Below are 19,744 nucleotides of genomic sequence, written 5' to 3' on the forward strand. Positions count from 1 at the left end.
CTGCTTACAGACAAAGACCATGAAACCAACAATTAAGTCCTCAGTGAGGATATGGACTGAGGAGGCAAAGCTAAAGCTACAGGCTTGCCTTGACTGCAATACTAGACAACACAGTATCAACAGGAGAGACCTTCAAGTTTCTATCATAAAAATGGACTTAAAATGGACACCCAACATCAAAAATGTCATCAAAAAAGCACAGCAAAGAATATTCTTTCTGCGCCAACTCAGAAAGCTGAAACTGCCCAAGGAGCTGCTGATACAGTTCTACAGATGAATTATTGAGTCTGTTATCTGCACCTCTATAACTGTCTGGTTTGGCTCTACAACCTAACAAGAAAGACACAGACTTCAGAGTGTAATTAGAACTGCAGAAAAAACCATTGCAACCTGCCTTCCATTGAGGACCTATATACTGCATGAGTCAAAAAGAGGGCTGTGAAAATATCTACAGACGTCTAACATCGTGGACATAAATGGTTTCAACTTCTACCCTCAAAATGACGCTATAGGGCACTGCACACCAGAACAACTAGACACAGGAACAGTTTTTTCCCAAATGCAACTAAACAACTAATTCCCACAACACTGTCAAATTATTTACTAAGATTGTGTTACTATAATTCTTCTCATCTTTCCTATTATCTCTCTCCTCCCACTTATGACTATAACCTTGTTGCTTATATCTCTACGGTTTATATTTTTTTGTATGTTGCCTAGTATGATATGACCGCTTATTTAATAACTTATGACATCACTAATCTTACTATTCTTGATGAATGTATTTTTATTTCTTTTTATGTACACTGAGAGCATATACACCAAAGACAAATTCCTTGTGTGTCTAATTACACAATTCTAGTCTATTTCTAGAGAGGAACTTTCTATATGAACTTGTATTACATCTAATTGTATTGTACTAGGTTTCTATTAACATAACAGTTTTAATTTGCTGGATAGAAACTACAGTAATTATTAATCTCATTTTATGATTTATACTCTTCAGACTATTAATACTGATATTGATAGATTACATTTAACAATGATCTGTAGTTTTTAAAGCACTATAATGTAGTCAGCTATTCAAACCAAACAAAAGTTTACAGAAATTTGGTCTATCATATTTAAGAGCTCCAGACACAAGAAAAATAAATTTTTCATCTTTGTGCTTATGCGGAAAATCATTCTGGAATATTTGGAAAGGTTGTTCTTGTTTTCTATACTTGCAAAGAGGAAAGCTATTATTTTGATCAAGACAACATTTTGAATCTGTCCTTTTTAATATGGAATTTAAAGGAAGTCACCAAGTTCAAATCAATCCCATATTTTATTATGTTCCAGTTACTTTTAATAAAATATAACAAAAATCCTAAATTTCAATCTTGACTTCCTCAAAACTTATCCAGAAATCCTAAATACAAATATATGAACATGGCTATATTTTTATTGCTATGGACAGGTTCTTCCCAATTTTCTTCCTTTGGCTGATAATTCATTGGGACTTCTAATTCTTTTGTCTGATTGTTTCTTAGCATAATGAAATGTGAGAATGAGCTTGGAGAAAGAGAAGAAGAGATGCTCTCTAGGCAATAATCAGACAAGAAAGGTAGGAGCCCCCAGTAACTTAACAATCAAAGAAAGAAACTTAGAAAAGACTCACCCGAATGGATCAAACAGTTAAAAGTAGAAGTGGGAAGTTTTGTACTATCAGATTTGCAAGTTACCATTAATGTAGCCATACAATCAAGTAGATTTAGCTCATCAAGCTATGTTTCCTCCCTCGTTTATTCAGAGGTAAACACCTTTGCTGACATCTTTGCAGCATCTCTTTCCCTCATCCCCCAAAGTCACACACACATTCCACTACAACCCAGGACATAATACAGAAACATCATTGTTAATGCTAATGGTCTTTGGAGAGTTTGGAGCAATAGAGATGGTGCAACTGACAGGCATGGCTAGGGGACCTTTGTACAGATACAGTATGTCTTGTATGCCAATTACTCCCATTCCTCAACTGGGAAGCCTTGCATTCACTCATATTTTGCTCACTTTCCAGTTGGATTATTGCAACATGTTCACATGAAGTTGGCCTCAAAGAGCATCTGGGAATTACAGCTGCTCTAGAAAACAACAGCTTGTACCATACTGAAGGCCTTTCTGTTTACCCATATTATTAGAGTTGGGTCTACCAAATTAGAAGCAAATTTGTCAACAATTGACGGCTATCTCACAAATCCAATTTACATTTTACCCTTTTCACAACTAGATGCACAGCTGAAAAATCATAGCTGTGGATATCTCATTCAGAAATGTGAACAGTATGTACTTACTTAAAAACATTTTTAACATTCTTCTATGCTATGTGACAATGTGCTCCTACTCCCAGTAAAAATTTAAATTTTTATTTTGAAATATAGCTATTTATCTTGTAATCACAATAACAACATAGTTATCTGCTCCTATTATAAGCAGCATAAGGACAATGCATGAGTTTCAACAATGGGCAACTGATTGCAGAACAGCAATGCTAGCTGAAAATCTATTTATGGTAATTGTTAAAAAGAAAAATGCAATCATCTTCTAAATATATCTTTTTCAGGAGGTACATATAACTATCATGCTTTTGCACACGCACCCAACAAGCTTAGTAATGGCTGCTAAAAATTAAAAACAACTAACTCCATTCTATAACTACAGTACTCTAGCTTTCCTTTCCTTTTTAATGAGAAGAAATGGTTGTGGACCCAATCTTTCAGAAAAGAAAGGAAGGCAATTGAGGTCAACCAATCTTTCTCTCTCATCTTGAAGGTCAGTCCTAGCTGGGGTAATTTACGTAGGCAGCAGTTCTTAAGTGGTATGAAAGGATGGCAAAGAGTCTAGAGATTACTCTGGAATAATAAAGAGTTTTGTTTGAAAAGGAAGGGATCAGAAAGGAGCTTAGAACCTGGCTATCCAAAAGGAACATTTTGTTAAAGAAAAGAATGCTACTGAAAAGCTGGCTTCCTTCAGAGCTTTTATGCCAACATAAACTGCAAAATCAAAGCAATATTTCCTCCCTCTCTCCAGGGGATCTTTGTCAGTTAGGCTGAATTCTTAAGTGCTTTGTAGTTACCCTTACCCCAATATTTTAGATGTTAATCACATTCAGAGCACTCAAAAAGCACTCCAGTTCTCAAAATCTATACTCATGTTTAACCTCTAAATTAACTAAAGGAAACTAAATCCTTTTTTTTAAGCCACAAGGATTTTTCATATGCCTGTATATACTTTCAGGGAAATTAGGGACTAGGTTTGTATAACTTGTAAAGGTTATTTGCAGCATTTCAGCTGAATTTTTTTATTCTAGAAGCAAGTTTGACTAATGAATCATCTACCTCACAGATTCGGTATATGATGGATCAGTTTTCTGCACATCTGAAGAAAATATGAAAATAATATGTAGATCTAATCATTCTGAGGAAAGCTATGATTTTTAGTCATCTCTTTATTTATTACCTTTCTGTAACTTAGAACAAAGGGAAATGTCAGCGCATTCAGATTTCTAACTCTGTTTTCTTTTTTTCTAGAATAAACTGCAAAATATCAGAAGAACATATTAGAACAGCCCAGAATTGAAAGACAAGCCTAGGAATAAAGATCTACTGAAAGCACATCATAGAATAATTGCCTACTGAAATTAGACTTCATTTTCAGATTTATAATTTTTAGTCAATGTAGAGAAACAAATCTGCTTTGAACTGTTTCATATTATTCCCAATGGATAACATTACAAGATTCTGTTATTCTGTGTTCTGTTTAAAAAAGACTACTAGATATGCTTCAAGACAAGCTTTTTTTTTATGTTCTGTGTTGGACATCTTTTGTGATAGTAGTAAAAAGCATTATTTCAGAAATAATCTTTTGGAGTTCTGAGATTGTTCTTTCAATGCCAACAAAACGGTTGCTATGAGGAAACTCTATTGACTGAGTCTGGCCTATCATAAAAGATAAATTTATCAGAAGGCAAACTGATGCAGCTCCCTGGCCCTCTCTAGAGCAGCAATGACAAGAGGAGGAGAACAAAGGGAGCCAGAGTGATGCAAGCAGCATCATGATATTATAACACAAGCCACTGGCCCTCTTCTACATTATAATGCCATGCACATGGCCATAAAGGAAGGATTTTGCTCCGGACTCACTGGTGTGCTCTGCTCTATCCTCCAGCTTGTTTTTTTCTGACCAAACAGATACACCTCTACAGAAAGCAGTGGGCTGCAGTCGTTCATTATTATTGTTTTTATTTTTAAAAATGCCCATGGGGCACATGTGGATTTAAGGCAATTCAGATTTTTTTTTAAAAAAAAGTGTTAAAAGGTGGCACCATATTTTGCAGTATGTTCCTTTCTATTTTTAAGTGAACAGTATTTTAAAAATTAGTCCAAGGAGAAGATAGCCGAGCAGACACCAAGGTGGATATCTATAAGGATTTTTCGGATTTTTCCGATCTCTAACCAGACTTTTGATCTGTCCTGGATAAATAACCTCAAAAAGAAAAGAAAGGTTGGTATGATTTTTTTTTAAGCTACAGAACTTCTGCTGTGAAAACAGCAGCATCTGTTTCAAAATGTCATAGTTATATATAGAAGCAGCACATCTTCTTAGATGAAGCACAGGCAACAAATCCAGAAACCCACCTCCAGCTGCCTCAGTGTCAATGGAGACATGTGTTCCCTCCTTCCTGTCCAAATTCTCTGTTTGTTTAGACTTATTTTCATTACTCAGTGGGTTTCTCTGTCTAATGCATTCTCTTTGCAGATTCCAAGCACTTTGCAGGATGTTTAAAACTCTTAAACTGAATAGCACTTAGGAGAGCTGCCTTGCCAAAGGAATCTGGACGCCAATCTAGAGATTTCTCACCCCACTACCCTACCACCATTTTATTTTAATATACAGATTTTCTCCTTTTCCAGGTCATAAGATGCAGTCTATATTCCCTGTCACATATGGGTAGTTTGGTACTACCAAGCTGAGGCAGATGACTTGATAATTGTATAGGCAAATGTCATCTCAATTTGTCTCTAGTAATAATCCAGGGCCCTTCTAAGAATATTCCAATAACCTCTATGATTCTATATATCCAGAATCTTCCCTTTCCTTCTCCTATGCCAAAGGTAGATAGTTTTCCAAATGCATAGCAAAGTATGTGAGTTTCTGCTTACTGATAGTTGCCTCAACTGGCATTTATTTTGCTTCTGATTGGTTCTTCTTTTAGGCATGGTACTCTTATTACTCTTAGCAAATTACCTACATACTGGAATAACTGAAAGATATCGCTTTTGTCTAGTTTTCTCCATATCTAGCTTCTACAACCATATAATCACTAGAGTTAAAACTTTGCCTTAACTATTTTGAATTTTGTTGTAATAATATTCTTATCCTTCGCGATCTTGTCTAAGTTGTGATTATCTTCCTCTCTAGCATTATATAATCTTCTACTGACATTCCAAGATTGTTCTATTAAAAAATGCTACACTTTCACTTGTTTCCTATAAATTGTAAATTCACTAAGTGCCAGACTTCATGCCCTGGTTCATCAATAAATTTCAACATTAAAAGACTAAGGAATTCACTAATGGCAAAACCCACAGGAACAACAATAAATGGCTTTACTGCAACCAAAATAGAAGCCATAGTGTGTGTGTGCTGGTTAACATCAACATTATCTTCTTAATATTTAATGCTAAAACAAGATTTTTCCTCTTTGTTTTTACTTTAATAATGAGAATTTTCTAGCTTTCTAAGCTTTTAGTTAACAATATGGTAACATTTGCAGATCTCAGTTGATAGTGGTTTGGTATCTAATTTTGATTCCAGAAACCATTTCTCCAGATTCTATCACTCATATTTGTTGTTTAAATTAAAGACATATAGCATAAAACACATCCTTGTCTCACTTCCTTCCCTATTCCGAATCATTTTTAAATCTGCTCATGAAATTTTAATGCTCTTCCCCAGTAACTATCTCCAACTGTTTCTGCTCATCTGGCACATTCCAGCAGAGTGGGAATGCTCCAGGACCCCTTTAATCAATGATGTCATCTTATGAGAAGGAAGCATGCCTTGTCTGTCACAAACCCCACCCTCTGGAACAGTGTTCCCTCAAGAGATACAGACAGAAACTTATCTCCTAGTGTTCTGAAAAGCACTTAATACCTAGCTTTGGTCTCAGGACTGGGTTTATTATGTTGGTGAGGATCTTGGTTGGTTTAGTTTGTTATTGTTTGATCGTTTTAGTCTTGGTTGCCAATGGGTTGTGTGTGTTTAATGCATTCTATTATTTGCATATTTATTTGTAAGCTATCCAGAGTCTATGGCTGTGGACTATAATAAATTTATAAATAATACATGTAAATAATAATAATGAGAAGCAGAGGAGAAGAACACTGATGCCTGAATCCCTTTGGCACTTAAACTCATGTAATGTTATAGCCATGACAATACTATTCTCCTAGCAACAACACAAAAGTGGTTTGCTTTCTTCCATGTTTGATTCTGGAGCTCTATTTCCTACGTTTATTATCTTCCCTCCCATTTGCCCTCATCTGATTGTTAATTCGTTTAGCTTCATACTTCTCCTTTTTGACCAAGCTTTGACCAAGCTTGTATGATGACCCCACCAGGGTTCCTCATGTTCCTGTCACTGTTATTCACAGGACCACTGAAGCCTTCCCAGTATCATGGTTGAAAATATAAGAAAATCAGAATATTAGGAAATTGCACCAAGTCTTGACATATATGTTCAAGTTGTTTTCCTGGACTATTCTGTTTAACTCCACTGACTACATTTCACATCAAATGTTGAAGGAAAGCAATTAGAGATTACCGAAGAACATTATACCAAGATTATCATAGCACTTATTTCTTAAATCTGTACTCTGCAAAGGATATTTTGGGGAAATATTCCAATTGGAAGAGTTGCAGGTTGATCATAAACTGCATGGAATATCATTTTTTTCATTTTTTAACTCCTTAGTTCATATACCATTTCAACCCAGAACATTGAAAAATGTTAATACAAAGCAAAACTTACAGCACAAATGCATATTTGAAATGACTATTTCTGAAAATGTTAACCTGTCAAGATAAAAGGAATTAATAGAAATTATTAAAAATGGAAGACAGCTCTATGTTTCTCTTCTTTTCTAGGTTCGGCAATCAATATTGCTTACAAAAGCTTCTAAAAATTTTTTTTTACATTTGGCTATTAATTCATATTGCAGGTCTAGAATAAGAATGAATTCCCAGAGTCCTTCCATTGATCAAATACAGATGTGTGCTCTTAGTTTAAAAGTAAGTTGACTGAAAGCTTAATAGTTTGCAAGGAGAAACAGTTCATCAGGAAGTGATGGACTGCTGGAAATCTTATCAGGCAATCATCATATAAAACTTCTGATAAAAAAACAAGATTTGTTTGATTTTTGTAATAATCAGCTTTGATGAGTGTGACTTCTATATTGTTTCATTCCCTTTCAAGCATATTTATTTTTAAAAAAATTTTTTAAAAAAAACAGGAAGCATGAGTAGCAGCACTATTTCACTCCATGAACAATTACTGTATAATAGGGTAAAAAAATTTTCAGTAAAAGAGGACAATTTTCTTCTTCCAACATTAGTAGTAAAATACAAGCATCATGGACTTTGTATTTACTGATAATTAAGCAGGTGATCTTTTTTCACCATTCAGGAATTTTTCATGGAGTGAAAATGCACTTCCTTTGAACTAGCCAACATAAATGTCTTCTACATTTGTTGGGACATTCCTTTGGCCAACCCAGCTGAGAAATTTGGGATTTAATTGCAGTGTATCTGAAAAATACTAGTTTGGGAATTGCTGTTCTCTACTATTCATTCAGCTTAAGTTCAATTACCATCAGGGATGTTTTGAGAGTCTTATTCTCGGAAAAGTTTAAATGTAAGATAAGTGTTGGAAAACAAAGTTCTCTTTTAAACATCAATATCTATATTGCCCTTTTATTACCTATAAAGGATCTGAAACTAAACATAACTTACCTGACGTTATCTAAGTAAAAGTGTTATCAGCCAACCTGGTATTTGTCTATTTTGAAAGAATATACAGGCTTCTTACCTGCGTTGTTTTTGCTCGTCTGCCATGCATACTGTTGCTGTGGTTCATTTTGATGTGACTGATTCCTTCAGAAAGGCAATGAGATTTCCGACAGGGAAGTGTGTTGTAAGTACTATAAGAGGACACATTATCCATTGTGTTTGGTGATATTTTGTGGTTTTCCATATCTGGGATATGAGACCCTATATTCCGACAATAACCTCCTAGCATGTTACGTGGTCCACCATTTATTGTAACAGTTGAACTTTTAGGAGAATACAAGTCACTCATGGAATTGGCACGCTGGCATGTGACCAATGGTTGACGACTATTACTAGGTTCTCTCCCTGGAGTTTCCTCACTGTCCTTTTCTTCAGGAGATCCTAGGATCTCTTCATTGCTTGTCAAATGTTCTTGACTAAGATCAGACAGAGAAAATTCTAAACTGTCCTCCCGCCAGATATCTGCAGACTTTGAACGTTTTTTCTTGAAAATCATAGGCTCCAAAAATGTGGTCCCATTTGTTGAATAAGAATGTTGCCTACCACCTACTTCAGTCAAATATGTTGACTCGTCTCTGTAAAGTCTTCCGCCTTCTGAATCTGGCATGCTTTGTACCGAGGCTGTCATAAGGGCTGAACTGCTATCCATGCTTGGAGTGACAGAAGAATCAGTGTGGTAAGAAACTGGCCTCAAGCCCATATCCATTCTGTCCCCCCAGATTGGGCTTCCAAAATCCCCTAAATCGGATTCTTGAGTAAAAGACTCCAGGCAATTGTCTGCTAGTGATTGAGGGATGCTGGGAGTACTGCTAGATCTTGTGCTTACTTCTGAGTTTCTGTGAATAATTTTTCCTGAGGATGCATGTCTGGTCCGCCGTGCTGCTTTGTTTGAAAGACGAAGAGAACGTGATGTATGCTTTCGGCCCAAACTAGCATGTTTCTCACCATAAAATTGATGTTCTACACTTTGGCTCTCTGCATTTCCCATTGTTTTAATACCTGCAGGAATGCAAAATGTCATCGTTAGAAACTAAATATACAAGGGTGCTTGATCTATGCTCTATAAACTTTAAAATGTTACTTTTTTCTTTTTCTTTTAAGCCTGGAATATGTTCTTTTGTATCACTAGCAAAGAGGTAACTTACATATCTTAGTCTCATAGATATAATTATAAGTTATAATTATTATAACTTATAACATATAAATTATTAAGTTATAATTATTATAAGTTATATTATATAATTATAAGTGGATTATGCATACTTCTTTAAAAAGCTCTCCTCTGTCATAGCAGAACCTCATTATATATGAGATATCATTCAGAACCATCTCCTTACTGAACCTATGATCCTTAGCTATGGTCATCCCTATCTTCAAAAAAGGTGACCCCAGCTTGGTTGAAACCTACAGACCAATCTCACTGTATTGTGTCATGTGCAAAGTCATGGAATCAATCATAAATCAATCCATCACCCTTCACTTAGAGTCAAACAACCTACCCTCCAAAAAACAATTTGGTTTCAGGAAAAAATTGTCCTTCAATCTACAACTCCTACACTGCAAAAACACTGCTCTACTTGACCAGGGTAAAGCTATAGACGCAATTTACATAGACTTCTGCAAAGCCTTGGATTCAGAGATACATGACAAACTACTGTTAAAACTAAACTCTTACGGCATTTCCGGATCCCTTCATAAGTAGATTACTGCATTCCTGTCAAACAGGCAACAAATAGTAAAAATAGGAAACACCCTATCAAACCCTGCTCCAGTTAACAGCGGTGTCCCCCAGGGCAGTGTTCTAGGACCCACACTCTTTATACTCTATATAAATGAACTTTGCGATCACCTTATAAGCAACTGCATCCTCTTCGCGGATGGTGTAAAACTATTCAACACTACCAACAATGCTACTGTCCTTCGAAGTGACCTTGATTGTGTATCTGAATAGTCAAACAATTGGCAAGTCCAAATCTCAACCAACAAATGCTCTGTCCTACACATTGGTAAAAAAAAATCAGTACACCAAATACAAGCTAAGCAGATATGATCTCATTTACAACCCTCACTCTATGAAGGACCTCTGAGTACTCATATCTAACGATCTAAGCACCGGAGCTCACTGTAGCAGCATTGCCAAAAAGGCATTAAGAGTTGTAAATATAATCTTACGAAGCTTCTCCTCCAGAAATATAGAATTGCTAACTAGGGCATACAAAATCTTTGCTAGACCAATACTCAAATATACTTCATCGGTCTGAAATCCGCACTGCATATTGGACATTACTACAATTGAGCGAGTCCAGAAGTATTTCACGAGAAGAGTACTATATTCCTCTGCTCACAACAGAATACCCTATATCACCAGGCTTGGAATTTTGTGCTTGGACAACCTTGAGCTATGCCACGTATGGTTGGACTTAAGCATAGTACACAAAATTATCTGCTACAATGTCCCACCAGTCAATGACTACTTCAGCTTCAACCGCAACAATACAAGAGCACATAACAGATACAAACTCAATGTTAACCACTCCAAACTTAATTGCAGAAAGTATGACTTCAGCAACAGAGTGGCCAATGCCTGGAATGCACTACCTGACTCTGTAGTTACATCCTCTAACCCCCACTCCTTCAACCTTAAATTATCCACTACTGAACTCACCCCGTTCCTAAGAGGTCTGTAATGGGCGTGCATAAGTGCACAATCGTGCCTACCGTCCCTGTCCTATTGTCCTCATTTATTCGTACCTATTTTCTGTATTCTTACTCATGTTTATACTTATACCTATTATCTTGACAAAGCAAATAAATAAATAAAATAAAGTTCTTCTTTTCTTCTTGGAAAGTAATTATTACTTTGACCAAAACTATTGTAATTATTAATCATTTGGATAATGCATTTTCCTACAGTATTGCTTAATCTTTTGCATGATAGTGTAGTTCCATATGATGTACCTTCTTATTATTCCTATTTATTTCAAACAAGTTTAGAATTACATGTGACATTTTTTACATTATATCTTAGCAGATGATCTACAGTTATTTAATTTGCACCATAAATAAAAGCTGCAAAATTTAGCTTGAACACAATTAAGCTGCAAAATTTAGCTTGAACAAAATTAACACAAATATTGGTTCCACTTTTTGCATTTAAAAGCATGGTATAAACACAATTCTTTGGAAAATTTGAAATAAAGAAAAGAATAGTTTTACTAGAAGCAACCCAAATATTATGTACAAGCTACAAGCATCTTTCAGGCAGTAAAATTTGACTATATATCCTAACTAAAAAAGTGAGGCATTACACCATCCCAAGTCTATTAGGATAACTCACCCTGCCACAAGGCAAAACTAACCTTATTGAATGAGGCCCTAGCCTCAGGCAGTAGATGTTATTAGTATGTGTGAGCTTTTTCTACTCAATCCAGTAGTCCTTCCTCTCTCCTGTCTCTATTGCTAGGCCTATTGCTTGGCCTATCAAACTTTCCAAGTAAGTAAATACATACATACATACATACATACATACATACATACATACATACATACATACCATATACCCACATGTATTATATGACACAGAGAAACAACACAGACTAGTTCAGATGTATACATGTACATGGCAAGAAAACGAACCTTGCAAGTTTACCAGACAGATGGCAAAGGGAACAAAGCTGTTAAAAGAATCAGGTAGTCCTGGTAGAAATATTTAGAAACCTCCTCCCAGAGGGGAGCAACAGAAATAGACCATGTAGTGGGTGTGTGTGGGGCTCTAACAATGCTTTGAGCTCTAAGCACATAGCGCTTATAAGCAGTATCCTGAATAACAGAAAATGACCCTAACCCTAACCCTTCCTATAATCTTCTCAGCTGTCCTTACCACTCTCTGAATGGACTTTCTATCTGAGGCACTGCTGCCACCAAAGCAAACAGTGATGCAGTTTGTTAAAATGCTCTCAATCGAGGCTCTGTAAAAAGTGGCCAGGACAGAAGGAGAAAAGATGTGCTCTCCAAATCTGATACAGAAAATGCAGAGGCTGGTTTACACACTGGTCTATGCTGCTTGACTGATTTCTCATTTCTATATTTCTCCTTTTGCCACAGACCCTAGCCTGATAACTAGCTGTTGATTAATTTAGTTGAAATTGTTTGCAGTTGGTTGAGAAGTATCACCTTCTTTTTAAACAATAAAATGTTTTCCACTAGCCCTGATAAAATTATATGCCAGGTTTTCCCAAACTAGTATCCTCCAAATGTATGAATAACAGTCAGTATAGCAAACTTTTGAGAAAAGCTACCCCATGCTCTTCTTTCCGACAAAGTTTATGAATGATGCAAAGAATAGTTCCTTCACCTGTTTAAATGTTTTCTTGAAAATGTTACTCCCTTTCCAAACTTCCCAAGTTCAAAAAAACAAAGAATATATGCCTCCCTATTTAACAATCCTAAACAGAAGCACAAAAGTTTAGTTTTAAATATTTATGATTGTTAATTTGTATCAAAAGAGGTGTGTGTGTGTGTGTGTGTGTGTGTGTGTGTGTGTGTGTGTGTGTGTGTGTGTGTAACTCTTAGTTGCAATTACTAGATCTGAGACAATCCTAGTCTCCTTTTCAGAAATTCCACAGTATTCAATTATCCCAAGGTTAGTGTGTTTAGGGGATTAGTCTTCACTCATTTTCTATCTTGAATTAGGGAAGAAAGAGAAAGATAAAATTTGAGAACTACCAGGCATTGTTTTTTCAATAGCAACCATATTTCACCTCAGCTTTTTAAAGCTGTAAAAATCTGTTCTGTGACAGATCATCCTCAAGAACATGAGATCACTATGTGAGAAAAAGCATGAAGCAGTTTTAGAAGTTACTCATTCTAGACTGATAGAACACAGAAACTCCATCCCTAGACATGTTAAAACTTGCTCTCAGAAGGGCAACTGGAGACAATATGCTGTTCAGTTAAAACCTACCATGAACCATACATAAAATATAAATAATGGACATAAATATACAATATGTAAAAACATTTTCTATCCCCCACTCTACAAAGTAATCTTACGGTAATCTATGCTGAATGAAAAATAAAAGCAGCTAAGAGAAAAGCGCATTAATGCAAGAAGAAATATGTTTGCTACAACAAAGATTTTAAGATAATGGTTCCCTGTGTAGTACTATGTTTGGGAATACAAACAGAGGAAATAATGAAAATGCTTTAGCCACCAATATAAAATGATAATAGGACTGTACTCTGACCTAAGCAGCTCTAGTACATTGGAGATGATATAGACTCAGAGCCTGTTAATATGCCATGGACACTGTTCAAATAGCAAAACACATTATTTAATTTTTAAAGATTTTCTCATCTCCACTCAAAAGTTATGGGGACAAAGAAAATGTTAATACTACTACAGTTTTTGGACTGTTTAATTATTTAGAAAGTGGTAAATACTGGTCAGGATACATTCTGGCTATATATCTGAGGTAAAACAATTTTAAAAAGCAAAATAAGCAGTGCTGCGCCCTCCGTCCCTCCCTCCAGCCCCCCAAATTTCAAAGTCTCTCTTAGGTTAATACATTTCCAAGATGAAATGTTTCAATGAAAGGAGGCATATTGCTATATGTCTATTGGCTAAATAAAGGTAGTAGTCTAAAATAAACGTTGAAGTAAAATCTATTTAGCAAAACAGGCTTTTAAAACAAAATGGCCTTTGTAATTAAAAAGAAAAGGATGGTGTTTTGTCTTGCACAGTTCCCTGGAGCTTCCACATTCAAAATTCATAAAGGAAAAAGAATAAATGTTTGCTTTTTGAATCTCAGTTCTGCAGTTAATTTATTAAGGAACTAACACAGTCTACCCTTTCTCAGTTTTGACCACTCTTCTGTAATAAGGAATATTGGTCTTTTTGTAGTTGTTACAACATATTACAGGTGTATGATTTTCAATACTGTGAAAAAAAAAAATCAACAAATGCTAAAAAGAACTAAAATGAAAATAGAAGACCAATTTATTATGTTTCTTCCTACAAACAAAAGATATTGCTTCAATATCTTGAAGCAACGTTTCGGAAGAATCTCATCTGCCATCATCAGGCTTCTGTATTGTGTTCGTCTGTGAGTCAGACTGACTGACACAGACAGACGAACACAATACACAAGCCTGATGATGGCAGATGAGATTCTGCTGAAACGTTGCTACAACTTTAAAAGCACAACTACAATGACGTGGGAAAATACCCGAACAAAGCTGAATAACATACATGTAAGTACCCGCAAAAACTTAAGAAAAAATACACACACACACACACACACACACACACACACACACATACATACACACACACACACACACACACACATATATACACATACACACACACACATACACACACATACATGATACACACACACACACACACACTTACTTATTTAATTATAACAAAAATGTAAATGCTTAATGATAGCAAAATAAAACGTTCCGGGCTGGAAGCCTCCCCCCACCTGGCACCTTCCAAAGAGACAGAAGAGCAGGTGGTGTGTCTGTCTGTGTGTGTGTGTGTGTGTGTGTTTGTGTGTGTGTGTGTGTTGGAGCTGAGGGGCCTTGGGGCAACTGCTGCTGGGAGAAGCAGAGGCAGAAAGGGGGCTTTGCTCTCCTTGGAGGGCAGCGCCCCTTGGCTGCTATTCCAGAGGCTTCTCAGCAGGCATCTGCCTGCAGAAGGACTGCCGCTCTTGGTAATTCTTTGCCTGCATTTCCAAGGCTTCGATGTTGGGAGAGGCAGCAAGGGCTGGAAAAGGGGAGAGCTGTGCACGGCTCCATCTCCCTTTCCTTTCCTGCCTGCACACGGGGGGAGGAAAGAGAGACAGCTGGGAGCAATTCAAAGCTAGAAAACTAATGGGGAGAGCTGACAGCGGGCGCTGGGGGAGGGGACTGCTATTGCCACCGCCGGCGGGTATAGGAGCTGGTTGGTGCATGCATCTCAGGGGCCTGTCTCCAGGGTTCCTCGGAGAGCCGGGAGGCGCAAGAACTGCGCGGCCCAGATTAATTGCTTTTGGGGGCCATTTCTTCTGTGGCCCACCAAAAATTTTCCATGGCGCACCAGTGGGCCACGGCCCACTGGTTGGTGACCACTGTTCTAGATTACAGCTCTTCATTTTATTGCTATGACATCTGAGCTATTTATGTGATAAATCTTTATAGAACAATATACTGATATATTAATTATAAATGAAATCTATTGGTTTTCCCAGCTCTTGCTTCCTAACAAATCGTCTCTTCACTTAGTATTTTGTTATTGTTTTTTTCTTTCTTATTAACATTACTGAAAATTACAAGCTAAATTAAAATCTCCAAAGTTGTAGCTCTCCTGAATTTACATTACCACCATTAAATGTGAAGTACCTTACAAGACAACAGATTGCAAACTTAAATTAGATTCTGGTGGGAGGCTATTACCATCAGATTGTACTTTCTGCTGCAAGCTAAGTTTTAAGACTGTGAAAATAGGAAGAAAGGTTCAACAATACAAAACTTTTGTCCCCTGAACTAAATGTATTCTCGGCTCAAATTATATATGATAACAGCAGGCTAATTATTTTAAAGCCAAGTCTATCGCAACTACTTTTAACAGAGAAAAACAAGGTGTTTTCCAAGGCTAATAATGCTAGTGGGTATCTACTTTGAAGACTCCAGGGCCCTTGTCTAATATCTGTAGTCTCTTTTTTCCTTTGATAGTTAGCCTGTTGCAAAGCAAAGCGTGAACATCTACCATTTTTGAAGCTCTGGCATTGGACCTTCTATATACTCTTACCAAATGGAAAAGGTCAATGACTGCAATCCCATGTTTTCTTTGGAAGTGTGCTCACTGGCCTTTCCACTCCAAAAAATGGGCTGGCAAAGTGAAGTAAAGGGAGTAGTGATAGGGTATATGTGTGACCTTTTCAATTTATCTTCTACCAAATCTGTATTTTGTACAAAATGAAAAATCTTCAGAAGTCATATTAACTTAAGTGTTTTTGTGTTACTTAATTGTAACAGACTACAGTAATCTTTATTAGCATGCCCCGGCAGCAAATGTTTCAGTTTTAATGGTCTGTGGCCATTTATAATTTACTATTTATCCGTTAAAGGTCAAAACACATTTTAAAATTGGCTGGCAAGCAATTCAAACCTGGAGGGGAAAGGGTGGTGGGTGCTATCAGTAGTGAGTGAATGGGAAGTCAACAGGTATATATTCTGATCTCAAAAATTTCATTCCTGATAGATAGTTCTCATACAAAAATGCATAGAACCTACATACCTCACCCAGAAAATCCTGAAGTACGGCAGTACTCTCTTAGGAAAAAAAATGTGGAATTTATCACCTGCCACTGAAAGGTTTCATTATTGTCTTCTAGGAGCCTGTGAATATATGCCAAAATCCTGGTGGGGAAGAAAAAAGAGAGAAGCAAAACAAAGATTTAGCCAGAATGGGTATACATTCCATTTTCATCATTTACATTTATCATTTATGTGCTGGCGTTGTAAAAGCCACATTACATAATAATAATAATAATAATAATAATAATAATAATAATAATAATAATAATAATAATAATAATAATAATAATAATAATAATAATTACCTTTCTGTTGTATTCTAAAGATCAGGGGGAGGAAGGGTTTGACTTACAGGAATTATCGTTTTAAAAAATAGTCTGACTAATACAAATGCAAACCTAAAATGGTATCTCTTGGTTTAAACAGCAGTAAAACACAAAATGTGAAGTGAAGAAATGAAGACCATTCTAATTAGATGGCCCTTCTTTGCTATTTCCACAAATCGCTATATGAAGTAACTCTCACACTAAGAAAAGAAAGAAACCTATTGAAATGCCTTTTACAATCATGTGAATTTCAGAATCTGCAAGTTGAATTGAAAGGACAGCACTTGGAGAAACAGGTTTGACTGGCTTCACTGAAATTCATTGCACAATTTAAAACATGACTAGCAATCTAGGGTGAAACTGAATGAGACATACATAGGACCTGATTTTCCCATACGCTTTTACTTTAAAGGCAACATTTACATTTGTAAAAAAAAATGTTCCAGTAGAAAAGAATTATCCAAAAATTAAGAAAAGGTGTGATATTTTGCTATCATTGTTACCTATTACACTGAAAACACCAGCTGTTCCTTAAAGTCTAACAACTAGGCAGCTCATTCTATTTAAATAGTTTCATTAGCATGCCTGTTGCCAATAATTTTCAAGGCTAGATTCACAACACTTGGCAAGTTGTCCACCTAGATTTGGGTATTCAGTTTATATTATTATTCATACATTCCATAGATATATACATATGGATGATAACAGAAATATTTGGTACATACTACTTTGAACCAAATTATTTGGGAACAGAATACCGTAACTATTTTCCCAGATTATTGTACAGATTTGTTCCACATGCTCCTCTAAGACAAACCCTCAAGGATGCAATGATTCCACAAATCAGAATTTGCCATTATGTGACAGAGGGATGGGCTTAGGTCTCTTTCTGTCCTTTCTGTGACTCTTTTTTCTTAAATGAAACACTAGTTTACAAGGAAGTTGAAAATACTTAAAAGTTTCAAGTGAAAATGACAGGATATTATTTGCCAAAAAGTGAAAACATGCAAGAAAAAAGGAAATCACCAGGACACAACCAAATTAAAAGGTTTGTTGCATGATCCAATCTGAGTCTGTCACTGGGACCAGAGGTTTATTTGAAGAATAAACTTTTGGACTTGTGCTGGAGCCCATCATCGGGAAACTCTTTAGAACAGGGGTCGCCAACCTTTTGGACCTCAGGGACCACCAAATTCATAATTTTAGATTCCAGGGACCACTAACTGGTTCTGTGGGCATGGCCTAATTTGTGGATGTGGGTTGGTGGCAGGGGTGTATCTTCTGGAGAGAGAGAAATTCCCTGATGATGGGCTCCAGCCCGAAAGCTTGGAAGAACAAACTTTTGATCCCAGTGACCGACTCAGATTGGATCATCAACATTACCCTGAGACACATATATTTATCTTCATTTGCTAAAATGTTTGTGTCTGAAACTAGCTATATTTCAACTCTATACTAAGTCTTCCTGACCTCAATTTGTGCATCATACCTTACGTGGAGACCTAAGACCACAGCCTTCAGTTACAACATTTTGTTGAACAACACTTTCTGTGATAGTTTAAGCCATCCCTAAATCCAGTGACAATAATTATTGGGTCAATTATTGAGTCATGGTTCAAGGCACTGTAATCTCACCACTTCATGTTCTATTACCACCTCTAAAGGCAACTACTGTCATGTATTTTGTGGGGTTACTGTTGAGGACTACTTGGAAGTTGCAGTTGACATCTGCCTCTAAATGATCATATCCAGAGACAGTTATTACTCAATTGCAAGCAGTATTTAGTAATCAATTAACTATGTCTGAAAAAATCTAAACTTTTATGAACTCATCACTGTGGGATACAAAAGGTCTATTTCACAAACCAATGTGTATCTCTTCATCTCAGCTAATTAAAAGCTCCTAAAGAAATGCTAAATTTGAACTATAACAGTTATTAATAAGAAAGACCACTCAAAGCTAAGCACTTCTGGTTTCTCAACCTCAAAAAGGGATAAGAAAAAAACTGTTCCCATGAGGAACAGAGTAAACCCACTGGAGAAACATTCCAATTAGACCAAACAGCTGAGTTCCTAGGAAAGATTAATATGTTTATATGGCATTTGACCATTTCACTTAGCTGGAGGACACCTGTGCTCAGGTGCTATGCTTAGACTTGCCCCAGGCCAACCCTAGGAACAGAGACTGCTTTTTAGAAGTATACATAGTAATTTCTTTCTAGTGCATTAGTTTACAATAGAGGCCTTTTAATCTCTCCATTTATAAGGCAGTCTTTATTAATATGGAGTGGAGGGTTAGCCACAAAAGCCCTTTTTCTTCCTTAGCCAGTTACTCAGAAACTAACCAGCATTGCACATAGAAAGTAAGATTACCGTGTTCCTTTTCCTATCTAACCTCTCATAAATAGACAACAAAGCTGGGAGGTCAAACAAATTTACAAACTACAATAGGTAGGCAATTATGCAAAGGCTGCCTTGGTCCAACAACAGCCCAATATTTGAACTGAGCCAATCAACCTAAAATTCCAAATCCAAAATGGCATTAAGTCAAGGCAAAGTCAACTATATCAAGGCAGACTACAAGCTTTGCAGGATTTCAGGCAGCTGTTTAGTGAAGCACATCAAAGATGAACCCAGCTCTGACTCACATCCAGGTAGTAAGCTTTAGGTCCAGATTTCAAATCTCTGTTCTAATCATGGTGGACTGCATTCACTCAGCTCAGAAAGTCAGTGTATTCCAGGAGCACGGGAACTATCCAATCTCACATTCTCGATATATTTTAGCTCTCTGATGTCTAACCTGGGGCTGATGATTTGGAGGATACTCTGATGAATTCCAATCAGAGCTGGGCCAACAAGTATTTTCTTAATGGGGGTCAAACCTTCAAGCCTTGTCCTGTTGGGCCATTGCTTATAGATTTTGTTCTCCAAGACCTTTCCTGCTCTTCCTCATCCTCTGTGCATGAGAAAGGGGCTATGACTTCCAGAATCCAAAGGCAGAT

General features: G+C 36.6%; 1 protein-coding gene across 7 annotated transcripts in view; it reads right to left on the reverse strand.

Moving 5' to 3' along the window:
• TIAM1 (TIAM Rac1 associated GEF 1) overlaps positions 1-19,744 on the reverse strand; it is a 207,728-nt gene that overhangs the window by 76,064 nt on the left and 111,920 nt on the right. For 6 of the 7 annotated variants that reach the window (XM_087937550.1, XM_087937547.1, XM_087937549.1 and 3 more), the window contains 2 exons: positions 16,397-16,518; positions 8,129-9,108 (listed from right to left, as the gene is read on the reverse strand). In XM_087937550.1, coding sequence (XP_087793676.1) covers positions 8,129-9,097 — 969 coding nt within the window. In that variant the 5' untranslated portion in view covers positions 9,098-9,108; positions 16,397-16,518. Of the gene's footprint in view, positions 1-8,128; positions 9,109-16,396; positions 16,519-19,744 lie in introns of those variants that run through there. The other variant, XM_087937553.1, reaches the window with a different exon arrangement.

The sequence above is a fragment of the Pseudonaja textilis genome, chromosome 7 (assembly GCF_049901715.1).
Source record: "Pseudonaja textilis isolate UNSWEBS1 chromosome 7, rPseTex1.2, whole genome shotgun sequence".
Classification (NCBI taxonomy): domain Eukaryota; kingdom Metazoa; phylum Chordata; class Lepidosauria; order Squamata; family Elapidae; genus Pseudonaja; species Pseudonaja textilis.